This window comes from Cinclus cinclus, chromosome 16, assembly GCF_963662255.1.
Source record: "Cinclus cinclus chromosome 16, bCinCin1.1, whole genome shotgun sequence".
Lineage (NCBI taxonomy): Eukaryota > Metazoa > Chordata > Aves > Passeriformes > Cinclidae > Cinclus > Cinclus cinclus.
The window spans coordinates 8,916,512-8,944,465 of record NC_085061.1 but is presented as its reverse complement, the minus strand read 5'-3'; the positions used below and the strand labels follow the sequence as shown (position 1 = coordinate 8,944,465).

The 27,954-nt window shown below is 40.0% G+C and overlaps 1 protein-coding gene across 3 annotated transcripts; it reads right to left on the bottom strand.

Moving 5' to 3' along the window:
• Nucleotides 1–99: 99 nt before the first annotated feature.
• On the bottom strand, nucleotides 100–24,179 carry MARF1 (meiosis regulator and mRNA stability factor 1). 3 transcript variants are annotated; one of them, XM_062504003.1, is made up of 27 exons: nucleotides 24,092–24,179; nucleotides 22,773–22,980; nucleotides 20,600–21,268; nucleotides 19,434–19,608; nucleotides 17,854–18,080; nucleotides 16,936–17,053; nucleotides 16,068–16,240; nucleotides 14,834–15,268; nucleotides 14,153–14,322; nucleotides 13,885–14,046; nucleotides 13,467–13,656; nucleotides 12,572–12,750; nucleotides 11,581–11,661; nucleotides 10,994–11,230; nucleotides 10,123–10,242; nucleotides 9,611–9,786; nucleotides 9,149–9,369; nucleotides 8,347–8,489; nucleotides 6,986–7,119; nucleotides 6,281–6,483; nucleotides 5,579–5,806; nucleotides 4,564–4,794; nucleotides 4,242–4,454; nucleotides 3,615–3,675; nucleotides 3,381–3,521; nucleotides 2,688–2,858; nucleotides 100–2,551 (listed from the first exon to the last, which is right to left on the bottom strand). In XM_062504003.1, the coding sequence occupies exons 2-27, from the start codon at nucleotides 22,917–22,919 to the stop codon at nucleotides 2,319–2,321; spliced, it is 5,238 nt and encodes a 1,745-aa protein (XP_062359987.1). In that variant the 5' UTR covers nucleotides 22,920–22,980; nucleotides 24,092–24,179; the 3' UTR covers nucleotides 100–2,318. The 3 variants fall into 3 exon arrangements, with proteins under 3 accessions (XP_062359987.1, XP_062359990.1, XP_062359989.1); XM_062504006.1 differs by having other exon boundaries at nucleotides 21,122–21,268; XM_062504005.1 differs by lacking the exon at nucleotides 24,092–24,179 and adding an exon at nucleotides 23,874–23,947.
• Between the last annotated feature and the right edge of the window lie 3,775 nt (nucleotides 24,180–27,954).

Sequence of the window (27,954 nt, the reverse complement as noted above, 5' to 3'; positions counted from 1 at the left end):
TCTATTAAATACAACATGATACAGCAAGTTCAGTATTCCAGCACAGGGTGGTTTGTTTTGTTGGCTTTTCCCCCACAGGTCTTGAGACAAGGACAAGAGTTATGCTTGCTTGAAAATTTTATTGACAACTGTTTGGTCCCAACACACAAAACAGCACTTGAGCCACAAAAGAAAAAGTGTCCAAACAAAGTAGACAGCTAAGAAAAGAAGTCTTTCTTCTCTCTCCCATTCCAAGGAAAAAAAATAGTGCATAAATTGAGGGCTTCAGTGACATTTTTTCTTTTGAACAAACATGAATCGGAAGTAGTACATTTATTTGCTAAATTAAAGGATTTCATGGTTGCAATGCTTTTAAATCTGTAAGTCACATCATTCATTTAACCCTTTGGATAAAAAAATATATTGCAATTCAATTACCTATTTTGTTACACTATGAACACAACTTCTCCAAAGTATTATTCTATTACTTTCAAACAGCAATTTCAGCAGAATCACACACGAATCCAGATAAGATATGCTGACCTCCATACATGGTATAACCACCACATTACTTGGATAAACACCACCTTTTCCTCTGAAGCAAAAACCTGGTTGTCTTTAGTACTCCAAACGACTTGTAGCTTCATCTCATGAAAATACTGTTTCAGGCTGGTCTCTTCTTCAATGCATGCTTTTCTGAAACAAAGATCTAGACTGATCACTGTCAACCTTATCAAAGTTAAGGTGAAAGCAAACTTCCTTGCATTTAACTCACTAAAAACCAAGAAAACTTAGTTCTAATTTTCTTCTTCTATAGCAGTATATCTGTAGAGGTTTACTGTGGACTCAAAATACTGCGCCATAATGCTCAGAAAAAACTTCCCAGTGTTTCTTTGCACTTACAATGGCTATAAACTCACTACTGGTAATACTTGCTTAAATATAAAAGATTTTATAACAAAATCTGACTAGTAAAATTCTGTCCATAGCCATTGTTCAGTGGCATTTCCTGCTGCTGGCTGAAAAATTAGAGCCTGTGTTCCATCTCTTGCATATTACAATAGAATCCATCTAAAAAAAAATACTCAGTTGGCCAGTGGAAAACTTCTAGTATAGGTTCTTTCAATACTACAAGCATTTATTTGCTGCCTGGCAAATACAACCCATTGTAAATGCCATGGTTACCCAGAATGGGTAGAAAGTCTCACACACTGGACAGTTCTACTAACTAGAGTTAAGGTCATCCACTGACTTAGCCCCTCTCCCAAAGCTGGCCCTTGCAAAAGCCAACAGAAGATACCACAAATTCAAAAAGCTGCCAACACTAGGAGTAAGTCTTAGAATAAAAACAGACACAGCTAAAAGAGAGCACATCAAAGAACAAGCTTCCCATTTACTGAACATGCTAAAAAAGAGAAAACAAGGTTAAGCAGAACAACCTTAGCATTTCCACATGTATCTAGAACTTTCCTTACAGGTGGAAATAGCATCAATACCTTCCATCACCAACCATTTTAATAAGACCTGCTCCATTATCTGTAATTTATGCATTAGATGCATATTTCAGAATCTTCCTAACTTCATTTCTAGACACAATGAAAATGTGTGTGTCTGTATCTTACACCCATGACATCAAGACAGTCTTTTCCTTAACCAAACCCATGCCAGATGAACTAAAGATGAGGGAAGCTTAAAGCATCAGTGTCCTAGAAAGCTCCTAAATGGAACTGAAAGCTACAGCAAAAAACACTTAAAACAAGTTTTACACAAAAGCCACATAACCTTCTACAGATATCTTTAGACAAGCATTTCCAATGCAGTTACAAGTCATCTGAAGGGTCAGAGAACAAGTTTCCTCTCCAGAGGACAATCAGCTCCCTTCACTCTTGTCACCCCCAGGTCAGCGAGTTAAAATTTCTCAACAGGCTTTTGAAAGACAAATCATGCATTTCATTAATACTGTCTGAAACAATACCAGTAAGCAACAGCCTATAGAATACAATATGCTACATGTATGATTACATCACCAACAAGGCTTAAAGAAAATAAAATCTGTTCCATGTTTGTTGAATTAATATTTTGCTTTTACTGAACACATTTATGAAAAACTGTAAAATTTAAGAATAATTTAACAAACGCCAGATTTTTTTTCAAAATAATAGAAAAAAATCTGCTCTGCTAACAGCTGTGTTCAGTGTAAGAGGAACAAAATCTTCACAGAATACATTAAATACAAATTAATTCCTCTAGGTTTTCCATTAAAATACACATGGGTTAACAAACAGCTTTACTGTGTGCACAGTCCATAGGTATTTGTCTTTCACACTAAAAAGAAAACGTTAAAGCTTGGTTACAGGTGCAAGTGAGAAGTTGGCTGCCAATTTGACCTTGTTTTTGTGTTGCTTTTTGGCTGGGCTGTCTGTTGCTTCTTTGTTTACTGGGGTTTCAGAGGACTGACAGGGAGGCACTGAAGCATTCTCTGAGGTGTCAGACACCACAGAACCAGAGATCAACTTTTCTTGAGCTGTGGTAACAATTCTCTTTTTTTCTTCTTCTGTTAAAATCATTATCTCTAAAATAAATAAGAGAACTCAATTTACTGATGCTCTGTTTTTGTAAAAAAAATATTTCTCTGCTGCTCAGGAATAAAATATTTAAAGAGAACTCATCAGCCTGATTTGAAGCAACAAAGGGAAGCAAACTCTTACCTGGGAAGGGTGCAGGACGTTCCTCAAACTGAATGAGGTCTGCAGACTCAAGAACCACAGGATCAGGTCTCAGCTGGGGGGATGGCAGGCAGGAAGGTACTGGCTCACACAGGAGATCAACAGGAGATGTGTTTGTGAGGCAAAGAAGTTCTTGCTCTGTTTGATTAGAGACTACAAAAATAAGGGAAAATTTTTCAGAGCATTTGTAAGCTGTCAAGGTGTCACTGTCACAGGTAAATGTAAAGTCTCTAGATGCAAATCTGAGGACTTGAGAACTATGTTCTATTAGAAATACTAACATCAAACTGATGAATGCTAATTAATCTCAGGTTCATTTGCTGCATCAAGAGCAACTAAGTAAATTCTCATCAGAATACATTAGACACTGCTAGCAGAAGCTGCTGCTGATCCCCCTCTCTCCTTAGCTTCCTGTTTATAGACTTAAATTCCCACTAAATCCCTGGGAAGCAGCACCCAGAAGTTCTTCCCCTCTCTATACACACACACATTTACAGACCAGCAGCTCAGGACAAGCCTAAACACAAACTCAGAGAAGTTCAACAAGCTTTCAAGCCAAAAAGCATATTTACACAAGTTCAGATTTACCAACTCACCTTTCTCCATGCTGCTTCAATTCCCCTACTTATTTTCCCTAAGACAATAAATTTCTTATATAAGCCAATTTTGCATTACCATTGCTAGGCCTTCCTAGATTTAGCTCCATTGATGAAATGGATCCTTGGGTCTCCATAACATGTCCATTGTTGTCAGCAAGTTCATTTCCATGATCATCTACATGATCAGCAGGGGGAAAACTAGGCGAGCTAAAACGAGCTGCAAAAAGGCAAGTTAATTGGGTTAGTTTACTCAAGCTGCCTCTTAAAATAAAAGAAGACTAAGATACTGCTCAGAATTGAAATGGCTTACTTTTCATATCATTCTTCAGGACTACAATTCTCTTATGGCCATGCCCTTTAATCCAGACCACCTATTAAAAAGGAAGCAGAACTGAACATCAGCACATGCTAACCTCAAAGCACTTGCTCACTGCCTTTCATCCAGCTTTGCACTGACATGATTTCTAACAGTAAACTAAATCACATTGCTAATTTCTACTATACTACCCAAATAAAGGCTCTAAGTAATTGATACCAAAGGCAAACTATAGTGCCAGAAAGTGTACTAATTAAATGAAATCTTTAAACATGGAGCTGAAAAACTCCTTTTTGTCACTCTTCAGAAAGATTAGCTTACTTAAAGGAAGCATTACAGCCACAAACTAGGTCACAAAATGACCCCAGAGCACTTAGGATATATGGATGACAAGCCTTACTAGGAACAATTCTTAAGCAAAATTTCACCAAAGCATGTGTGCTGGGTTATTCTCTCTTCCAGATTTCTCAGAAGTGTATAAAGATACAACTGGAATAAGCTTCCCTGAAGAAGGCAAATATCCCAGTAATTCACCCCAACTAAGAGAAACTGTGGTTGTACAACTACTTTTAATCCATGCAGAAATCTCAATATAATTATGCAAAACTGAGTTCTTCACACCTGTGGAATTGCTCCCAAGAGCTCTTCTAAATTATTGCATCCGTATGCTTTAGGCTGCAGCACTTCTCCTGTGTATTTGCTGTATGCTACCGGGAACTCATGAAGAAAAATTTGCTGATAATGGTAGGTGTGAAGTAAGGACCTCACATTCTTTGCAAAAACATACAGATTTGTAAGCTTGACATATTCTTCTGCTGCACCATTGGTAAAAACCTAGCAGAAAAAGAAAAAAAAAAGAAAGGAGAAAGAATTAGAGCACACTTCCATAGCCTCTAGAGACAATGGCTTTTCAAACACATCAGAAAGGCAAGAGCTTACACACCTCAACCAAGTAAGGCAGACTCTTCAGGAGTTCAGTTAAGGTCATAAATCCATATTCACATGGATTAAGTGAAGTACTGTGGACTGTTTCATAATGTTGCTTAAGCTGCTCAACCGAGAGCAGGGATGTTCCATCCCAAGACATCAGCAAGACCAGCAACTGGGCAGTCAAAGTCCGCAGAGATTTTCTATTTATCAGCTGAATTTGCTTGCCAGATTCTGTGTCAACCACCTAGAAAAATTTATTGGGAAGGAAGTTAGGGACACAGAAGAGACTGAATTAAAAATAAGATGTATATCTGGGGTTTATTTGAGCATAGCTGTATCTGATATTCCCCTAGCCAAAACCACAGAAAAATCAAGCACCCTATTACATGGAAATATTTACTTTAAATATACAAAACCTGTACAGCTGTGCAGCAGTTTCTTTCCACTGTTAGGTATGATCTTACTCTTTGTTACAAGCCAGCTGTTCCTGACTGAACTCCTAACACCAGTTGCTAAGTCAACAAAACTGGACCAACTAAAACCAATGCGCCCACATCCATGTAATTGCAACCTCTTTTCCACTGGCACAGAAGACCACCTATATATTTACATTGAGAGTCAAAGTCTCAAACCACAGCTAAAAAAAAAAAAAAAGAGAAAATTAATTGAAAGCATTAGAAAACTGAAAACTACTACAAGTTACCAGAACACTTTTTCACAGGTGGAAGGAAAAAAAATCCAACAATTTGTACTGTTTAATTAAGTACCAGAATAGAATCTTTTACTTACAATTTGCTAAATAAACATGAATATTGCCAGAGAATGGTGCAAGAACATAGAGAACATAACAGGAATATAGAACTACATTTAAAACCCTTTTAGAATTTCCCCTTCCCGACTTAAAACTGTAATCCAGAAACAGAATTTCATTACACTTACTGAGCCACACCCAGTGAGAAAAAACTCCTTAACACAACCCTCCCTCCACATGTTTCCAGAGGGGATGACTACCAGGGCCAAAAGGTTACCTTTACAACGTGGCAGAGTTTGTGCATGAGGGCTGGCACGGAGCTGACGTCGAAGTCGTGCAGGCGCAGGGCGTAGCCGAAGGTTTTGCTGTACTCGGGCAGCAGATCTGCCAGCAGCAGGGAATTGTCCTTCTGTGCCCGCAGCAGCTTCACAAACTGGGCAGCCACTGCCTTCACCTGCTCCACCTCTGTCAGGGTGAGAATCTTCTCCTCCCCGCACTCCAGTACCTACAGAACATAAGTGACACTTGGCTGAGGGGACTGATGCAGTCTGAATGAACAAAGTGTAAACTGCAGCTCAAACTCAGGGCCTGCAGGCAGGCATTTGCTGTGTACTGAGGCTCAGCCACCTCAAAAGCTGTTCGAATGGCAAGCAAAACCATCTAGCTTCTGAAATACAAAACAAGCAGTGAAATAGTTAACTTTTTTAATGCAAATTGAACACAACTATAGAAAACCTAGCTTCAATTTTGAGACGCTGAATTTTGTTTGAATTGGTTAACAAGCAGCCTCCTGAATGTGCTCAAAAATCACAGATCATTTTACCAAAGTAACATTAATACTTTAAGTACAGCTGTCAAAACATTACAGGTGCAGAGTTTATAACTCATATTAAAGTTTATGAGAAATATAACCCCTGCTGAAACAGTTGCATACGTTCTAGAATAATGCTTTAGTCCAGCTTATGATTTTGGAACTTACAAGTAAGACATCTGGTATGGCTTCAAAGAGTTCAAGTAGTTTTGTAAACCCGTAGTAAGCAAGTTTGCACTGGCGCCCAAAGTGGTGGTGGTAACAAGGAATAAATTTATTGAAGGGCATTCGAAAATGGGGCTGGTGCCGCAGCAGATCCACCACCTCCTTGGAAAACTGCTTGGTTCTTTCAATTTCCTCCTGGGTACGTTCTAAAATTAAAACATAAAGCAAGAGCTACATCCCCAAACACTTATGAAACGTGACAAAATACAATAAGCAAACACAGTGACTGGTTTTCAGCATGGTCATGTATTATTCCAAGTCACACTTTTCTACCACTGAGACCTTTACCAGGCTTACGTGTTCAAAAGTCCAAAATAGTTACCAGGCCTTCAGAAGGTTTTAAAATAGCCAAATATGTTGGCATTTTTTCCTGTATGGAAATAATTCACTATCTAATCATTCCACAGAGAGCACAACTACATGCAGAAGTAGTAACATTCTTGTATGTTTTTTGCCACCTGTTTTCCTGTCAGTTCTAAGTGTTCAGAAAACGACATTGTCAGTTTGCTAGAATGTAGCAACTTGGTTATAATGGTAGAAATACAAATATAAAAAAAATCCAAGTCATTCCTACACATTTACAAAACCTTTAGAATAGTCAAAGAACAATCTATTTAGAAACAGCACAATAAAGTTTCATGGACATACCTCTTTTAGGAATACAAATCACCATTTCATTGTCTTGCTGTGACAAACAGATGGTTGTATCTGGAATTTCTGATATAATATCAGCCAGTTCACACACTCCATACTCAGTAATATCCCAATCCTTAGAGAAACACCTGAAAGTTTTAAAAAACTGTGTGTAATACAAGTATTAATGCATGCTGCGTAGGCCCAAAATAAATTTTTTGGAGAGTTAAAGTAAGCCTCAAATCCTAAAAGACATAAGGACAATTTCCACATTGGCAATAACACTATCCTGGGAAAAAAGGGAAACTAGAAATCCATTCTAGCCAGAGAAATAAGATCTACTGTCACATGAACAATATAACAAAACTGTATGTATCAACCAGTGGTTTTAAGTGCTTCAGGAAAGATATAATTATCCTGTGTATACAGCTCCAGCTGGCTACACTTCTAATGGTCTGTATTTGCTTAACAGTTACAGCCATAGCACATCTCATGAGAAGGCAAAGACCATCTCCTGGAAAACATTATCTTAAGCTTCCCAATAGTATGTAATATATGAAAATGCATTTTACTTTCCCACTTCTCCAACCAAAACCTCTCAGGAGCAAGAACAGTTCACAAACACTCTTATTTAACAAATAGCCAGTGCTGATGCCACATTAAGTAAATTTATAAACAACCAATAATAATATTTTTGTCAAGAGTGGAAATAGGAAAGTGCACTCCCTAGGAAGAGCTATTGGCATGTGATTTACAACAGCACACATGCAAAGGTAGATTCACAGGTGGCTCTAGGATGCCATGGTTTGTTTAAAGCACATAACTATTACTTTCCATTTTTCTATTTAAAAAAATCATCAATCTTGGTTCTTAAAAAAACCCAAATAAAACTTATTATTATATTTTTTAGAATGCCAGCACAGAATGCTCCAGATAGGTATTAGTCCTCGCTTTTGCCACTGCTAGATCCACATAAAGTAGTAAAAAGTAGCTCCAGATGGTTAATCTATTAATTCTGTATTTCCTTCTGAAGAAAGCCTAATACTAAGTTTCCCCTTTATTGTTAAAGTTAATGTGCCATGAACTACTTGCTTAAATCCAACCTTGCAGTCACAGCTTCAAAGAGAACTAATGAAATACAATAACCCATTTCCAACCCCAATGGAGTTAAATGAACCTAAAGTACTAAAGGAAGCAGTAAAACATGGCAGAGAGCATTAGAAGTGGGAACTTGCATATTGCAATGAAATGGCAATATAGTTGCCACAGTTTTGTACTGGGATTTTGAAGTGCTGACTCCTCTTGCACTAGGTATTAAAATCATCATTAATACACAGATCCTGCACAGCTGCTCTTGTTTCATTAGGATAACTTACCAGTGGTAAGCCTGCAAGAATTCCCTCACAATAACTTGCTTACTGGCCTGGGATTTGAGCAGCTTCAGTAAATCTTGAGTGAAGCGCTTCACCTGAGCTCTGTGCGTTAGCGTTAACAAGCGTTTGGAGCCCATACCAAGAATCTGAAAGAAAATTGGATTCGGTCACTCACATCCAGCACCCTCAGTAAAAGGCATTTAGAAGCCAGTATTAGTATAGGTAGGCTAGAAAAACAGAATATAATGGAGACAGCATCTAGAATGGCAGCCTCATGAGGGCACCCACTTTCTGTACTAAGAACTTGGCCCTGGAGCAATTCAATGCTTCATCCCTGAGTGCTATTGTAACTTCTGCACATTTGTATTGGTTATTTAAAAATCCTACAACCAACTGATGTTCAAAGCTGTAAGTGAAGGTGACTACAGGGGTTTTACAATAAGGTCACATGACTGACTTCTCACAGAAATCCCTTCAAGCCACAGACTGCACAGCCCAACTCACAAGCCCTCAGCTTTGCAGAGTCCTTATGCTGCATGCAGCACAATTAAAAGCTTTTTCCCAAGCACCAACCACAGGTTAAAAGCAGCTTCAAACTGCCTGAGGTTTCCCCAGAAGTTGTTTTGAAATGGTAGGCACAGAAACAGCATCTCAAAAAAGAACACGCCCACCAGGGTTCAGTCAACCAGCTCTTTCAAGGGACACTACACAATTGCCCAGCATCTATTCTACAACAGCAGTCAGGAATTCAGACAGCTGCAGCTACAACTCCCCAGGTCAGAGTGGCCAGTACCACATCACTCACCTGCAGCACATGAGGCACTGCTTCCAGCAGCTCCATTAGTTTGGAATAGCCATAGTCAGACACTCGGCATTGCTTTGCAAAGTGGTGGTGGTAGGTTGGGATGAATTTGCTGACGGGGATGACGCAGGATGGTTGGCTCTTGAGCAGATCTATCACTTCTCTACTGAACTGAATGAGCTGGGGATTACCTACAGGGCTCTTGGAACGCAGAAGCCAAGGATCTACAAACAAAAGTCATATTACTATACCTTTCACAAGGTTGTTCAACTAAACACTGCACTTTACTTATGGATTGAAGCTACAGCATAGGAGAAAATAAATATGAACATTCAAGCTGAAAGTTTCTCCTTCGAAAAAGTTTAACAATTATACATGTTTATTTTAGTAGCAGAACTTACTAGCTTAGTTTTTTAGCATAAAAAAATGAGTTAAGAAAAAAGGTTTTAAGCAGAAATTATTTACCTGCAGTAGGAGGTGGTGGTTTGTTATGTATCCATTTGATAACTTTAATGCCATTTTGGGCAGTGGCAATGTTAACTCCAGGAACACAGGTAATCAGATGTTCTAAGGGAACACCACCTTGGCCTTCTGGCACCATTTCAAGATCATTGAATTCTGACATGTAACAATCAGGAAAACTATGGAAGAAAAAAAAAAAGCTTCCATTATACTCTAAAATACCACTAAAATAATCATCCTAAGAACATTATTTTGAGGCATTTAATGAATGAGATTTCAACAGCTTGCTGACACATCACATAAATCTTCATGAAATGCATATTTTTAAGTGTGCATAGATAAGTGTGCTGGTTTTGCTAAACACTAATTTTAAAAGTGATCATAGTGTATTCATTTATTATAAAGGATACCATTTTATGCAAGGACTGAGTTTATATACATCAGGTAATTCCCAAAAAGTTTTAACCCTTCAACCTATCAGACCTTACTAAAAAACATAAATCAAAGTACTTTACCTTAGTAAAGGCACAGTACCCTCATGTGTCTGTAGAAGACTGTGAACTTGGGGAGCAAATGTCTTCAGAGACAAAACCACAAAAGGAATTCGATAAGAATCTGGATCAAACTCATGTTCACTGCAAAAATAAGAGGTTCAGGTTTTTATGCTTGCTCTACAGTTTTAAGATAGTACCTGTGCTCTAGTAGATAGTAAACATTATACTAGATACACATAATATACTGCTGTGACCATAGCACTTGTAGTACAGTACAAGCACCTTTCATAATTTTTCCCCAAAATAATATAGCTGCAGCAAATGTCCAGATGTGACATGTAGAAGGCCATATTTTTACTACCTATTAAAACTTCTAAATTAAATTTTAGTATCACGTACCAGGCAGTTAACAATGAACTCCTAATAGCTGCTCTACTAGCATTACCTGGCAGCTGTTGAATTAAACAAAAAACTTAATACATTGCTTCAAGAAATCTGCAACTCACTATGAATCCCTTACTAAATATAGCTGGAGGACAAGGAAGAATGATCAGCTACAATCACGTAATGAAATTCAGGTAATACAAGTCTCTAATATATAACCTCCCTACACAACCAGAGGAATGCAGGGAACCTTCCAGCTTCCATTAAAGAGGTGTTCAATCCTGGCAGCTGTGCTAGAACACAATCATCTTACCCAGAACACATCAACTCATGAGAACTGCCTAGAAAATCCACTGGCACATCTCTCTACTTTCTGCCTTATACTTGTACACATATGAGGAGTGACTAGAGCACATTATGAGAACACACATCTCGACTTTAATACACTGGCTCACTAAAAATGCTGTTCAATATTTGTAAGATTTATAGTATTTTATACACAACTTACATAAAGTCTTTATTCAGGCAATGCTGCTTACAAACAGGCTCGTGATATTCCAACTCCTCAAATATTATTGGACTACAGTTTGCTGAGGAGCCATCGTGTGACTGGGAAGATCCCAAGGGACTCTGCCTGGCTTGGCTGCTGGGCAGGAGGCACACGAGCCTCCCACTTCCCTGGTCACGGATGGCCACGGTGTCTGTGAGTTTGTACAAGTCTGACACAACCAGCTTACGGCCAAACCTAAGAGAGAGGAGATGGAAATAAAGGCACTTCATAAAGACAAGTAAGGCAATGCTGTAATCTGCCTTTTTTGTTTAATAATCCAGAATATGCTAGAAACTATTCAATGCAAATTGTTAAGGTAACTAACCTATTCAACCAATGCAGAAGAATTGAGTACAATACTGAAAGCACAACCCTCTAAAAAACAGGCTGGTTTTGCCATCATTGCCTCTGGGTACAAAATATGCTGCAGCACCCAAGAACAAAAATTCCTAATTCTCCACTCTGCTACTCCAAGTCATTGCAAACAATCATACGCGATCAGATTGTTTTTAGAAGCACTGCAGAGGAAACCACCAGGAACTTACTTTTTTTCATAGATTTCTGTGAATTTGAACACAGGCAAGCAACAGGCAGGTGCATCCTGCAGAATGGACATTGCTTCTGAACTGTAAGAGAAGTTTTACAGAATTAGCACAAAATTAATCTGTTAATTAATGCTGTTATTAGACCCCAGCCTAAAGATGCAGTTTATGAACAACAAACACAACAGGACAAAGGGCGTTCCCTTCCATTCCAGCACTATAAATGTTGTCATTTTAGATCAGGGAACACAAGTAGTAACATTTCTGCTAATTCATCAGATCATGTCTCTGAAGGAGTTGCGTCTTTCGTAGGTGGTGCTAAAATCCAAGCATCTATAAAATGCAACATCAAAGCTGCAGCATTAGAAGTTGCCAGACTGGTCATTACATTACAAACTTTGAACAGGCAAGAAAGAAATAAAGCTGTAAATTATACAATGGCAAGTAGTACACAACTGTAGAATACTCTACAGTCCAAGCACTAGTTTCATTGCATTAATAAGTGATAACTTTTTTCTTAATGCTTTCTTTTAGTATGGAAAAAAACCCCAAACTGATATTCTCACTAGCATCAGCACTCTTAAGTTGTATCACGTTCCATATAGCAAATGAAACGCTGCTGGTGTTTTCAACTGTGTATCCACCCTCAAAACCTACATTCATTAACACCTTCTTGGAAGAAAGTAGAAATAAAGATGCCCAGTGTAATCGTAACTCAGTGGCACAAGTTAAAGGTATATCAGTACTATGAAGAACAGTAGTGCAGCTATTAAACCCTCTTAAACAGATTTAAGGAGTCCTCAGGTGGAACTTAAGATATAAGCAGGGTAGAAATGCTAAACTAAAAACCAGCCTAGCTGTATTTAACACATTCATCATGTCATACAACAGATTTTACCTTACTTCCTTATTATCCCTTTAAGCAGTATTTTAAATCATCTCTCAGCTACTAATACATGCTAGGACATTAAGAAGATACCAAAGTGCTTATTACCTAAGGAGAGAGAGTGATTTACTAGCAGCTCCTGTTGCTAATGAGACCTGGATCCTCTTACTGCCAATTTTATATCTGTGCAGACTGTTGACAGCAGTGATGGCTTCTTGCAGATTTTCCATCTGAACCATAGCCTTCAGCTGGTAGTCTGTATGGGGACTGAGCTCCACACTTTTTACCTGAGAGGAAGAAAACACCTCATAAATTTACACCAAAACACTAACCCAAGGCAAGTCACCACCAGAGCAGTCTTGCTCTGGCCAAGAGCCAAATACAACAAAAGGGAAGGGAGTGTGATGAACCACAGCCATCAAGGCAATGCAAACAAGAGCCAAGGACAGAGATCCTGGACTAAGGCAAGCCCATGGTATTTCATTAACATAAGCATCATCTTCTCATGTAAAGATTATGCCACAAAAATGTCATCCACCGACCAGACAGAAATAGGACCTGACCTCACCTTCCAAAATTGCTTTTTACCAATTCACACTTCCCCTGCTTTTCATCACTTCTGACTCAAAACAGTTTTTACTGTAATGGTTAAGCTGACATTAGGAATTCAGATTTACAGCTCAAAAAATTTATCCTGTTAAAGCTTAAGTCTCATCCCTACATAGTAATCAGCCACTTAGTAAAAATTTCATATACGAAACTTCAGAATGCCAGATCTATAAAGACCACACACAAATTAAATACCTAATACAAGTGGTTATGTGGTCTTCGTAAAGAAAAAAAAAAACAAACCCACAACCCATCCTTTAAACAAGGTTTAAATGTCCTGCTCCAATACCCATCTCTTTCTGCTCACCTGAACCTTAAACCACTAACACGCCCCTAAATACACAGACAGGAACTACTTTAAAAGCACATTTAATAAAAGAATTTGAGCCTTTACCTTGCCATGCCTTGAGAAGATTTCTTGTAAGTTTTGCTGCAACTCTTTTCTGGATAATCTGTAATCTATGTTGCTGATCTGAATGTCTGCACCATTTGCAAAGGGATCGGGGCAGTCTGTACCACTGGCATGATTCACTACATTGAATGTGAGTGGAGATGATCTATTTGAAAGGTTGGGAGACATACTCCTGGGTAAAATAAAAATACATATGAGCTGAAGCAACTGCACAATTCCAATATATGTCTCAAAGTCAGAGAAGATACAGGTCAGGCACATAAATACAGCACTTAAAAGGGATTTTCCCAGTACATGTGTGCAGGCAAAACAAATTCCAGCATAAGCAAATCGGCTGTGAACAATCAGTGTGTACAGGGGTGAGGTCTCACTTCCCCTCCCAAGACAGACAGACACTTACCGAGATGACCAGCAACTCTGAGACATGAGTAAAGGACTGAGCTGTCTTGAGGCCGCCAACTTACTGAAAGCAGAGGGATAGCTGACCTGAAATACAGTTTCATCTTTATCTTTTTTATCTACAGGGGAATTGGTAGTGCTCCTGGAAGCAGAGGTCTCTTTTCTATTTACAAATATATACAAGAAAAAGAGAAAACATTATGCTGCAGAATTTACATTAAAAAATACGTAACTAACATCAGCTTTTTTTTAATAATTTTTAAACATACTTCTGACTATTTTTGGAGGATGATTCTCCTGCTCCCGTTTTTTTGGTTGCCAGAGACAAAGAAATCGTTGCATTAGAGTTACTCTGAGGAGAAGGTATTTGTTCTCTTAAATGTTCTTGCTGGTTTTCAGTATTTCTACTGATATTCTTTGATTCCAGGCGGCACAGCTCCTACATGGAACAGATAAAAGGTCAGCAAAAAAGCACCAGACTTCCTTGCCAGAGGCCTTCTTCCTGATGGAAGGCTAGATGACTGACCATTTTTTCTTTAATAGTGTTTTCATTGGTATTTCATAACAAGGAATTTTTGATTTTCTGTGGCAGAAGACGGTAGAATGTTAATTAGTTGAAATGTGTTGGTACAAAGTAGGTCTAACCCTAACAAGGAAAATGGATCACTCCAGTTGCTACTCATCACCAGAGCAAAAGTCAAAAGTAGCTAGAATTTGAGAGCAAGTACCAGCAGTATTTACAAACTGACAAAAATGAGGCAGGGATGGGGAACAACAACCACCCTCATATTCATTGTCTGCTTCCCAAGCAGATGAACACAGCTCTCATTCAGGAATGTCACTACACGTTATAGTTATTCCTTTATTAGGACTGACAAGTTAAAGCAGTAACAGAAACAATCCTCAGAACACAAAGAAAAGCAAGAATACAGAACAAGGTAGAACAATACCTGCAAACTTTTGACATTTGTGGGTTTGACGACAGATCCATGAATCTGGAATCCTTTCCCAGCAGGGCCTTTGGTACCAGCAGACTGATCATTTGAGTCTTTGTTGAGGAGGCACAGCTTCGTGTTCTTGCTAATTTTTTTGGGAGACTTGACCTTATCAGTTCCCACAAAGCTGGAGCTTTTTGTTTCATTGAGTTCTTTGTTTTTGGGAGTAAAAGACACTACAATCCTGTTACCAAAAACGTCTTCATTTTCCATTCGCTTCCGAGCCCGTTCCGCACTTTCCTGGTTTAAGAAGCGGAGAATTGCACTGCTTCCAGAAATGCTCAGCACCTTCCCTCCACAGTTGTCTGACAGACGCCTCAGGCGATTGCTGACACTTTTGCTGTCTCTGTTTGTTGGCAGATTATAGACATATAACAGTGTATGACAAGCCTGTTAAAAAGGAGGAAAGATTTTAATTTGATTATGCCAGAACACCCTCTGGTTCAAAACCAGTAGCTCTAACACTGATTCTGGACCATGCCCTCCTCCCATCATCCCCATCCCATCACCAAGTCATTCCTCTTGCAGCACTCAATTTGTCTGAAAAACTCTCACACCAAGGTAGATCCTCAAACTTCCATCTCCATCTCCAACAGAATTTTAAGTTAGAATAGACTACAGAGTCCTTGATCAATGAATTAATAACTGATCAATTCTCCAAATGAGAAAGCACCATTAATTACCCAATAACCTATATATTCAAAACATGCATAGGTCAGGAAGTTATTTCAAGAAAGTCATGAGTGCTGTACAAAGACACCACAACATATCCAGAGGGAATCACCGAGAAAGGCAAAAACCCAAGAAAAGGCACAATCACACAAAACTTAAGAAGGCATCACTAAGATGCCTTAATGCACGACTAAGTTCTTACCCAAACTTTCTGCAAGGGAAAGAAAAGCATCAAGATACCAATAAATATTCTACCAGATAATATAAGGATGTGCCTTTCCTATTTAACTTTTTAGTAAATTACTTTCTCATTTAGTATTTCATTCTTCTTGTCTGAAAGCAGAAAGCAAACATTCACATGGTAGTAAATGAAATACAGACAGTGGCCAAATACACAGCAGAATCATTCCCCATCATAATTAACACACAATTTCAGCCTGCTCTTCTCCTAAATTACAACAAAAACTGCATTTTGACACTTGGAAATGTCTGTTGCATCAAGAATGAAAAACTTTACCGGCATTTTAAGTGGTAACCTTGGTGGCAAGTCTGAAATAAACTCTTCAAAACAAATAAGTTCATGGGCATGATGTAAGAGTGCTTCTGAAGCTTGGTTTTTATGTACCAAAATGATTCGGAAACCATGCCGATGTCTCAGGTCACTCAGTTCCAAAGCAAAGTTCACATCCGCTGGAGGGGAAAAAATTAAATAGGCAAGGAAACATTTAAAATCTAACAAATATGACTGAAGGAAAAAACCCACAAAACTCACTCAAATTCTAGTCCTCATTGGAAATTTCCAATGAAAAAGCAGCAACAGCTAAAAGGCTTCTCAGACATGATTGAAATCAGCAGTTCACATTCAGTCTCTAGACAAGGGCTTCCTTTGAACAGCAGCTTGTAGCAATTCATCAGCAGGGCACTGGACTGGTACAGGGTACTTCTATAGCAAAGATTTGTTTAGCTTTAGGGAGAAAACCAAAGCCAACATGTGGCAATTCAATAGTTGAGTGGATTGCAGATTTAACTATACAATATGCTGCTATGAGAATTAAAAACATACATTTTGCTCAGATCATAAATTCAGCTCCATGAGTTTTAATTTACGAGCTTCCTGCTGAAGCTAACTTTAGACAGTCAGTCACACACATACCTACTGACACTCAAAAAAGCATCAAGTCATAACAGCGACTGAACTGATCCAAGTTCTCATCTTACTGTCCCTGCTTTTCCTTCGCTGCCACTGACATTAAAAATTCTTCAACAGTTCAGTTAAAACTGGTTCCAAACACCACTGTTAGAAATCAAAACAGTGCCATATATAAAAATACTATGCAAGAGAGGAACTGAAGCCAGCACTCTAGGTGAGTACCACAAAGACTTACTTGAAACAAGAACCACAGTGGCAGGTGCAGTGTGGGTATCAGCAAATCTCCTCAGACTTTGTCTGAGCTTGTCATCAGCAGCATTCTTAGCTGTAGCATTGATGTGTGCAACAGTCACCTGTGGAAACACACAGATACACTCTGAAGAAAAGCTTCAATGTGAACTATGCCTACTTCAACAGAATTCTAAGAATAATGAAAATACAAGCTCTCCCACTTTTAATTTAGGTAAATGAATGCACACATGCACAGAATAGAACATATAGGAATCAAAAACTGCTCTGTGAGCACTAAACTTGAACCCTAGTTATTCAGCAATGTCTTAGGGGTGACTTCTGCTATTGTGTTAAGGATCACAATTCATACACCTCAAAAACATTCCAAAAAACTGTCAACCTGTTGTCATACCTGTAATTTAGAGGGTAGAAATTTCTGACATAGAAACCAGCACAGAAGTTATTAAAAAATAGCAAGAAACAGAAGGCATTGATGGAAAATGTAGTGTTAAAGCTCCAAACAATACCACTAATCTATAGGTGTCCTTTCCAATCAACACAGTATTCACTAACAAAATAAAAAGGTTAATTTCACACAATCATAGATCTTTTAGGTTAATCATTTGGTCACAGATCTGAAGGATAACAAGAACTCCACCACCACATTTTACTGGAGGAGATAAAGACACTCTTGCAAACACTAAAACTAAACCCATTACCTACAGAAAACAGAATGCAGACTGACTTTTAAAAACTATCAAGGCAGCAAAAGTAGAAGAAATCAGCATTGGAGACCCCACCCATAAACTAAAGGTGCACTAAGCCCACAGAAACAAACAAAGCTTTAATGAATGTAAATCAATCTTGGCTCAAAATACACAAATTCTCAAGCAAGAACACCAAGCTGGTGCTGGTTGGATACCTGGCAGTTGTTTAGCTCCTGAATAACTTCTTTATTTTCTTTGCTGATGTCACACACACAGATGAATTCTGCCTCTCTGTGACCTTTAAAAAACTTCTCTCGAATCCTCTGCACAACTGCTATCGCTGAACGGCCAGTGGGAACTGAGCAGTTTTCAATATCCCAGAAGACTCCAATGGGGGGCAAGTTTTCCAGAACTTGGCCTGTTATTGCAACTTCTGGGGACCCTGTGCAAGTATAAGAACACAGCTCACTTATCTCCAAATACCAAAAGTGTTAAACTTAGCACAGTATGATCCTTACACGTGGGAAGCATTATGAACAGCATTCCCAGGAATGCAAGTTCAGTTTTACTTCCCTAAGGGATCCAACAAATCATCATTCTTAAACATAAAATTTAGTAACTGTCAGCTTAGGATAAAGATGCAAGACAACTTTGACTTCACTTTTAAGCTCTCAAACAATCAAGTAATGTATTTAAAAAAAAAAAAGAAAAAAAGAAAGGCTGAAGTTGTGTAACACTTGGCGCTGTATCAGTAACAGAAGCAAAACACGGAAGCTGTTCAAATTTACACTGTGGATTAGGTAAGAAATCTAAACAAAACTGGATAAGATGACCAGTATCATGATGGTGATTACAGAAAATCAAGGCAATACAGAACTTACACAAAGTATTCTACAGCTCAGGAGAATGAGCTATAGAGTTTCTGCTATTGCAGGCTAAGCTGATGTTTCAGCACTCTGAAAATCTATTTAAATTTCAACTAATATTATACAACCAATCCATCCCCACTAAACAACTTGAAAATAAACATGAGGAATGACACAGAATCCCCACAGTTAAAAAACAAGCTACAAATTAATGTTACCTGAGAATTTAAAATAAGGCACACCTGATAGTCATATTTGTTTGTGTGTATGCTGGTTGGTTACCCTAAAGATTCACTGAAATTGCATTTGGTAAAAGACACTTGACTGGGGTGTCTCACCTTAAAACAGATGTAGTTTTAAAATAACAGTAAAACTCTCCATTTCTTAATATTCTGTGACTTTAAAGTTTGTAACTTCTATACTAGTTATGATTTTGTAGTTGAAACACTACTGTCATTGTAGAAAGACCATGCAATCATTTAACACAGTATTTTCCTCTTTAGAACACTTGAGAAAGCTCTACTGTAATTATAAATGTTACACCTTTACTGCATGTAGAGTGACAATAGACACTCAACTACAAAAATTCTTTTCAGTTATGGCTGAAGATGATTTCTTTATACATGACCAGAACAAAATAGCTTCCAAGTCTGCAGAATTTCTTTTTCTACTTCTTCAAACAGTAAAAACAATAATAGTAAAATCAAAACTCTATGTAAACAATACAGTAAGTTAGCTAAGTAGTCAAAACATGTAAAATCAAGTAATGAATTTTCAAAATAGAGACAAGGTGTTTTTTTACTGTTTAGTCTTCTATTACTTTATAGAAGTTTCCAGATAACAGTGCTATTTAAGAGAACTCCTGCTGTGCAACAGTATCTCAAAGGAGAACATCCACTAAATGGAATTTTCAAACAAATGTGGTTTACCATATTTCTGTGGTGATTTGCCAAGGCTGCTTGCCAGTATCAAACTCTTCTCATTTCCTGCTCCTTTGGTTCCACAGCCATTACAGATCGGGATAGGAACAGGTGCAGTCTGTGCACTTGGAGGAGGAATATTTGGCCAGATTTTAGCAGCATCAACTAGGCTGTTTCTGGTTGGCTGTTGGGATAATTTTTCAGAATACATGTTCATTTAGTATACAATATTAACACATGCTATTCCATGCTAGAAACACTCGCTTCCCTTCTGCAACAAATGTCAGTTCAGATGTGCTTTACAAAGCTAATTACAACAGTATAACAGCATGAAGGAAGCTTCTATTCTATCCCAGCATATTCAGCTTTAGATGAAAGGAAACATTCTATTAAATTCAACACATCAAGACATACCACCTCTAAGTAGTACAAATATGTTTTTTTTTTTTAAAAAAACACAAAACAAACCAGAGACCTAGTATACAGAAGCTGCACATGAAGAGTAGGTGTGATAATTCCAAATATATTGAATTCACCATTTAGTTCATTAAAATGACACTTCATTTCTATATTGGAAACTTAAACTAGCAAGCTTAAGTAACAAATCTTGCAAAGTTGAATACATTATTTCACGAGAAATTCCTAGTAATATTCAAGCACAGTTTAACAAGTCATGAATTTTACTAAATTAGTACTAAAGTATAAATTACAAATTTTGGGAAGATTGAGCGAAGACCTATCCAACCAAACTAAGACTAGAATATCCTCATAGCATAAGACATATTGCCTGACTTACAAATGGCTCTTGACTGATCAGCTGCTCAAAGGTACATCTTAAGTGCTGTTAGCCTTTTCTCAGAGTCCCTACCATGGAACACTTTAATTGGAGCTGTAAAGAAGAGATGACTAGATTTGAAAGTTAAAACTCCACTCGAGTACATTACAGATCCCCTGTAGGCTGAACATTGTGATAGCTCTTTTGTCTTCCCATTGTACTGACTATTACTTCAGAAAAGAGCTCAGCTCCATAAAGGCTGTCTGCACATTTGGACTGCGCATCACCAACCAGGGGGACGCAAGCTGCACCCACAGGAGCTGGTGCTTTGCTCAAGTTCCACAATTTCAACACGAATCACATAGCAGAGTAAGGAAGGGGAAAGGTGGGGTGTACAAACCTTGCTCAAGCAGTCAGTGCAGTAGTGAGAGCCCTTCAGACACACGGGGGGCACCACATTTAGGTGCAGAGGGTTGGCGCACGCGCGCGGCGGCAGCTCCGGCTGTGCAACGTGCTCGTCCAAGTGCCCCGCAGCCCCACTCGTGAACTCAGGACAGGGGAAATAGCCAGAGGATGGGCAGCTCGGCAGGGCTGGGAACTGATGCATCTTGTGCATGTTACCATGACAGGGCTGGAAATGGAGTTTTCCACAACAGGCCAGATGCTGACAGGAAGATACTCTGTTTTCTACGCACATACCAGAGAACTCACTGGAAACTCCTGCCAAATTGCTTCTAGCTGGAGGGTTCTTCAGTGAAGATGCAGACTGATAAGCAAATCCTGACCCTACTTGACAAGTTATCGTCCCAGTGCTTTTTGAGTCTAATATTGTGCCAGGGTGAATCAGGTTCCCACCTCCACCACCACCACAATGCATTTGTGGAGTACAAGAAGAGTCAGAGCCATGAGCACAGCAGCTTACTTTGGGGCCAGGGGAAAGCTGTAATTGCTGTTGCTGAAGAGGATGAACGTCGGGAAGTGGCACTGCTGGAAACAATTTAGAGCCAGCATGAGGAGATGAAGCATCCTTCAATCCTACAGCAGCTTTCTTGTTCTCCATGTAATCTTTCTGGAAAATGAAACCTCAGTTACATTCAGGTACGCGAATAAAAAAATAATTTTAAAGGGTAAAAAGCATGTATTTTTAGACTATCATGATTTTACATTTAAAGTGCTATCTTTATGACTGCTACGACCTTACTGACTGAACATGTAAAATATTAAGAGAACTGTGTGAGTTACATGTGCCAGCCTCAGGTATACTGGTATCAGTGGATTTTGGAAGCAACAAGCCCAAAGAGCTATAAACCAAACAGCAATGAGTCTATCACACAGAATAAGAAAAGCAGAAAACTGTTAAGCTAAGGCTAAGAGATCCCCATTTATTTTAAGAACAAACACAAATGGATGCGACAAAGCTTCACAATCTGCAGATATATAAGTAAACATATTTTAGTTTGAATAAAGATTTTTAAATCGCAGTAACATTCTGAAAGTAACGTATTAAAAGAGTATGACTTAAATTCGAAATTACATCAAGCAGGTAATATAGCAGGGAGCAAAGAAGGCTAAAATTTCACAGCAACTAAGTGGTTTTTGTCTACTCTGATTTACAATATCAAGACGTACAGAAAAAGGTATAGACAAAGTTTTTTAAAATGCCAGCTGTGGAAACCAAGCAAGATTAAAAGAAGCACAGAACAGTCAAGGTCAGTAGAGGTAACATGCACAGAACACTGCTACTAAACTTCTGAACAACTTTTATTTTCCAAATTGAATTTAATGCACTTCCTACTACAAATGAATAATTAATTACTCATTCCTCTCCACTTGCTGCTACATCTCACGAAGATAAACTCTGCCAAAAATCTGTCTGGAACTGATTTATATACTGAATCTCAGCTTATATGGCAGCTCCCTTAACTCCCAATACATGAAAACAGCAACATGCTCATCCATTTCTCTTATGTATTTAGTTAGTCAGAATAAATGTATCTAAATGAGTGTTACTTAATGGCTGGCTCAAGTACCTAATGGTGTTGTACTACTCCTTCTAATCCTTACCCTTTGCATCTTAAATGTATAGAATTATGTAGGCTACAGAAAAGAAACATGTAAAGAAATGGAAACAAGGAAAAAGTAAGATTGTGAAGAACAGTATCCACAACTGCTGTAGCTACTACACAATAATAATTCAGAGAACTAAATTTGCCTCCAAATTAAACAGATAAATTGGAAGCAAGACGTCCCTATACCACTCTTCAGCAATAACTTGGCTCCCCAGAAGCTCCTTACACACCTCTTAGGCAGCCAGCTGCCTTATCCCAAACAGCTGTGGAGAGCAGACCCAGACAAGCAAAGCAGCTCGCCCACTCTCACCAACACTGGTGTGAGTGCTGTGAACACAACTGAAGGCCCTAAATCCCCAAGCAGGTTTTGTACTTACCTTGGTAGCTGCTGCCTCATCTTCCTTCCCTCCCCACCCCCCTCCAGTCAGTAACAGCACTGGAGTCAGGCACCCATCCCCTCTGCACTGGGAGCCCAACCATCCTCTCAGGGAAGGCAGAAATTACCGTTTTCGCACTACAAGGCAAAGCCTTCTCAGCAGCAGAAAAGCAATTGGAAAGTTTCCACAGCCATGGCTTAGCATCATTCTCTTGTCTCTGAAGCCATCCCAACGACCTATTGCAGAGGTTCTCCGTCCTGTTTCCTTCCATCATACAGCCAAACAAAAAGGTTCAACATCCTTTCATGCCCCCTTCCTTTCATTCTTTCCACCTGCTAAGAGGGGAAAAAAAAAGGCACACTTTAAATAGCTTTTAAAGCAAGACAGAAATATCAGGGTGGTCTTAAGAATTCCACTACTGCTCTGTCAGTGAGCCTGCATTAACTGTGTTACGTTTAATTATGCCTATGTACAAGGCCTTTTTAATACAGGAATGCTCCTCATGACCCACAGCACAGAAGAGCCAGTCTGAGGAGAAACACCTTGAACTCCATGGCTTTAGCTGAGGTCACATAATTACTGACATGAAAAAGTACCCTCAAACTTTCAGCACACTCTCCTAGAAAGCAAATCCAGGAGGCACAACAGGTCAACTGTAAATACACAACAGGTGCAACTGAACTTAACTGAAATAACTGAGTTGCATACTCACTGTTTTCACTATTCGCTAAGAAAACCTATACACAACACAGTATTTAGCATTTAAACAGTTTCAAATTATTAAAATAACTTACAAATACTTCTGCTAATCCTCAAGCTGCCGTGCTGCACAGCAATATAGCTTTACAGAACCACGAGGCAGCAAAACAACCTAAGGCTCAGTACCAGAAAAACTATGGTTAGCAATGAAGCTTTCTTACCCTCCAACTACGTGCTGCATTCATTAGACGACACTCCTTCCGGTTCTTTTATATTTAATATTACACTACGTTTACCTCTGCATTGTTTTTAACCTCAAAAGAAGTTTTACCTTTTTTTTTTTAAGCAGAAGTATTTATTCACGCGAATCCTAGCTTTTCAAAAATTATGCTATATACAATATCAAGTTCATCAAGTTTTACAACTCTAGAGTACGTTACTTTTAAATGCGTCTGATAGTAGCGGTTAATTCAGAATTAAAACGGTAACTGAGAAGAGTAAGCGTTATATTAACCACACGTGCCCGCACCTTGCCCTCTGCGTTCCGAGGCTCCCGGGGCGCTTCCAGCCTGACCCTCCCCAAGCCGCCCCACCGGCTCCAGAGCGCTGCCGGGCTCCGGTCGCCCCCGGCCGAGGCCGCCGCGGCTCCGGCCGCAGGACAGCCCGTGCCGTGCGGGGCCGGCCTTTGGCTACCGCAGCAGCGCCGGGATGCCGGAGGTCCGACCGAGCCCCTCCCGGCCACCTCACCTGCGCCGGCTCCGCGGCCCCGCCGCCCCGCGCCCGCCGCCACCGCGGCCCCTCCGGCCCTTTGTTATCCTCCCTCCTCCCGCTCCGCTCCTTCTGCCGTCAAGCGCCGCCCCGCGCCGCAAAGCAGCGCGCTGCCGCAAAGCCGGCTGCCGTAATGACCCGCGCCCGCCTCCTTTAAAGCGGCGGCCTTGAGGCGGGCACGGAGCGGTGCGAGGGCGGTAAAACACCCATGGGGTACAACAGTCATAAATCCTCATAACCCAGTGCTGAAGCCACGGCACAAACGTGTAAAAGTGTCTGCAGCGAGGGCTCGGGGCAGGGACCGGGCTCTGCTCCCTGGGGCCAGCAATGGACAGGAGGAACGGGCAGGAGCTGATGCCCAGGAAGTTCCACCTGAACGCGAGGAAGAACTTCTCTGTGAGGGACGGAGCACTGGGACGGAACGTCCAGAGAGGCTGTGGAGTCTCCCTCGCCGGAGATATTCCAGAGCCAGGGAGGTGGGGCCAGGTGACCTCCTGTGGTCCCTTCCAAGCCGACCCATTCCGTGGTTCGCTGACAGCAGGGTGTTGGAGCAATGGGAGAACGCAGTCCCCAGGAGCAGAACGCTACAAAACCTTATTTCCTTGTCAACTAATTGTTCAAATACATTCGAGCAGAAACTAATAAGAGTATAAGGTTAAATAACAACTTGGTGGCAGCTGATAGGATGAAATATAACCTTAATATAGGTTGTTATAATGCTAAAAAAAACTCCTTAAGACAAAAATGACTTAGCAAAAACCCAAACATCAGTGTGTTATGGCACCATTCACATTCCAAATCCAAAACACAGCACTGCACCAGCTGCTGAGAAGAAGTTATATAGAAATTTAAAACACTGTGCTGGTTTCCTCAAAGGTGCAGCACCTATGTTAGTTGCCCGACACCCTGTTCTGCAGAATGGTAACAAAACCGAGTATCTTGCCTCAGTATTGCTTGGTTCTTGCACACTGAATGAAAGGACAAAGGGATAACAGAAGGGGTCTCCAAGAAATCCCGTGGAGTGGCCTGGTCCCCCAGCAGGTCCTTGAGCAGGTGTGGTCATGGCTCAGACATGTGGCAGGCAATAAAGGAATCACCAGGGTGCTGAACTGGGCTCTTGTAAGTAACAATTCTGACCACCTTGCACAGAATTTAAGGTTTCACAAAGAACTTAATTCATACACACAAAGAATCTGGGTAGGTTGTCAGGGATATGCACTTCTGTATTTTTAGAAGCCTGTTCCCTTAAAGGCAATTTATAGTCCCAAGCCCAAGCACAGCAATTAAATGCCAATGCAGTTCAGACATCTGCTGTTTGCTTATTTTAACAGACATGTCTGACCTCTGTACTTTCTCTGGGTGTTTTGGACATCATTAGCTATTCCCCAGGTCAGATGTATACAGCTCGAAAATGCAAAGCAATAACTGGCTGACAAAAAAAAACAAACCCAACCTTCTAAGAACCCACTGGATTAGGCATTAGCGTGTCCTCATCCCTTGGCAAAACACCTGAAGTCTGCTGGCCAAAGAAACATCAAGAAAGCTGTGGGCATCCACTCACGGGTCACTGTTCTGTTAATGTGGTGACACTGGTGACTCATGAGAGGTAACTGGGGTTTGCTCAGTTTAGGATTGTCTAATTTTCCACACTGGTACTTTTCCTCTTGAATCCTTGTGCAGCTAGTAGTCCTTGTCTCAACAACCCTACCTCTATTTCTAATTTTCCTGTTGTCTTTCTACAGACACGGCTCCGTCTCGAAGTTTAACAGCTCCCTCGGAAGGCTGGGCCAAAGTCATGCAGCCAATCCATGTCATCCAGGCTGGGCGTGCTCCTTAGCTGGTGGCTGAGCCCCTCAAGGAGGGAGGTTAGTGACAGCACAGGGTGGGGATGTGCCTTTTGGTGCCTCAGTATCTTTTGATCATAATTGTGGTATTAGGCTAAGATGGAATTTACTTGCACCTTTGCCTAAGAGACTGCAGCCAGCAGCAAGGAGAAGCCCTAGTGACAAAGCTCAGAGCCACAGACAGGCTTGCCAGGGTCACTGGGGGAGTCACTGCTGTGTGCCAAGGCTGAGAGCTGCCGTGTTCTGCTCTGCTTAATAAACCAGTGCTATTAATGAGCATTTGACAGTTTCATCAAAAATGTGTCAGTTCAAGATAACAGAAAGTTTTTAAAGTAGTGAAAAATCTGTTTCTTGCTTAAGCATGAGCAAATCTGATTCTACATATATAGACTGCAGAGAATTATATAGCATCTTTAAAGAGACAGAAAAAAGGTTTTATTGATGCTAAATACTTGCTCTTCAGTGATATCAGTATTGCCATATGATATTCTAACACGTTTGTCACGTTTTAGGGGTGTCAGTAATCCATTTCAAAGAAATAAAAAAGCTCTTCAGTAGTTTGTAATGACAATTGATGAGCACCTCCTGTTCCATCCATCGAGTGGGTGGTGTGATGAATTATTCTCTAAGCAAAGCAAATATTTTTTCCAACAGAAGCGTAATGCCAAAAGATAAGGTGTTCCAACCTTACCTTACAGTGGATAAATTTTTGTCCACTTAGTTTTCTTGGAAGAATCAGTGTGGCCTTCTCATTAAAATTACCAGCACATGAGTCCTAGCACCATAAAGATCTTCCAGTTATTTAATTATTAATCAGAAAACTAAAAATAATTGCATAAAGTAATTTCTCCTCCTTTTCTAATTTTAAAATAGACAAGTGTTCTTTTTCTTCTTGCAAACAAGACAGTCACAGTGATCACAGTAACCTTTTTTTAAGAATATTTATTGCTTGTGTTCAGTAGTGCCTCTGGTAGTGCCTCTGAGACCCTGGCATTTGTTAGGGTGCTATATCCCTGTTTCAGAATTGGGTGAGAGGCTCTCAGCTTCCTCTGAAAGCTCAGAAATTTTGCTGAGTTTTACAAGTATTTCAAGAGGAGAAAAATAAAAAATACGCAGATGTACCTTTGACATAATCTGTGTAGTCATCCTCAAAAATTTGCTTGAAGTGTTGAAGTAAAATGTCCTTTGTCCCAAACTTGTGAATGATGTATCATTTGTTTTAATTACTGGGAACATAGTACAATTGTATGCGGTTTATTTTCTTCAACTTATCTGGTAATAACATTCTTGAGTAATGACAGAACTGCAAATGCTATTAACCCAATTTTTAAAACGCCTTATTTAGTTTTCTCTCCATAGCTGTACGGTAGTTTGTCTCCATTTACTTCTACTGAACATCTGACCTGAAAATATAGTTATTTTGCTGAATGCCTGACAAGAAAGTAGAATAGTTTTGCTCACCCTTTTCAGTTAAAGTTATCTGAGTTATGGACAGATTCATTCTAATGCAATATTTATAGAAAAGCACCCATCCTCTTAGTTACAGTCCCAGCCTCACAAAACCTTTCGGAGAGGCGTATTTCCAGTTTAGACAAGTCTTTTCAGAAGCAGACTGTGCTCCAGGCCTGGTGTTACATCAGAGTAAATGAAACTGGGACCGGGCTGCTGCACGTGGGTGCCATCAGCAGCAGTTTGGGAGGCGCTGCCGGCCTGTGAGGTGACACTCGGTGACACATGGCCCTGCCTGTGTGGGCCGCACTGATACACGTGTGATAATTTGTGTTTTTGTTTTGGCTCCGGAAACAAATGCCGGGCAGCACTAATGAGCGAGTGTCTGTGTGCACGGCTGGCAGGAACACACCCGGGGCTCTTGAAAAAGCCTCGGCATAGCTCAGGCCCCTTCTATCGATCCTACCTGCGAGGGCACGGTGAGGAACTCAGGGGCTGCAGTGAGCTCTGCTCCATTGTCTGCGGGAGCTCCAGTGCCCTGCAGATGGC

What these genes read in the sequence shown, in the direction of transcription:
- MARF1 (XM_062504003.1), bottom strand. Translation starts at nt 22,919, where the DNA reads ATGATGGAAGGAAACAGGACGGAGAACCTCTGCAATAGGTCGTTGGGA. An exon ending in ACAGAAATCTATGAAAAAAA is followed by an intron (nt 11,231 to 11,580) that starts GTAAGTTCCTGG and finishes CCTCTCTCTTAG; the next exon opens with GTTTGGCCGTAAGCTGGTTG. An exon ending in AACTCTGCCACGTTGTAAAG is followed by an intron (nt 4,795 to 5,578) that starts GTAACCTTTTGG and finishes AAATTTTTCTAG; the next exon opens with GTGGTTGACACAGAATCTGG.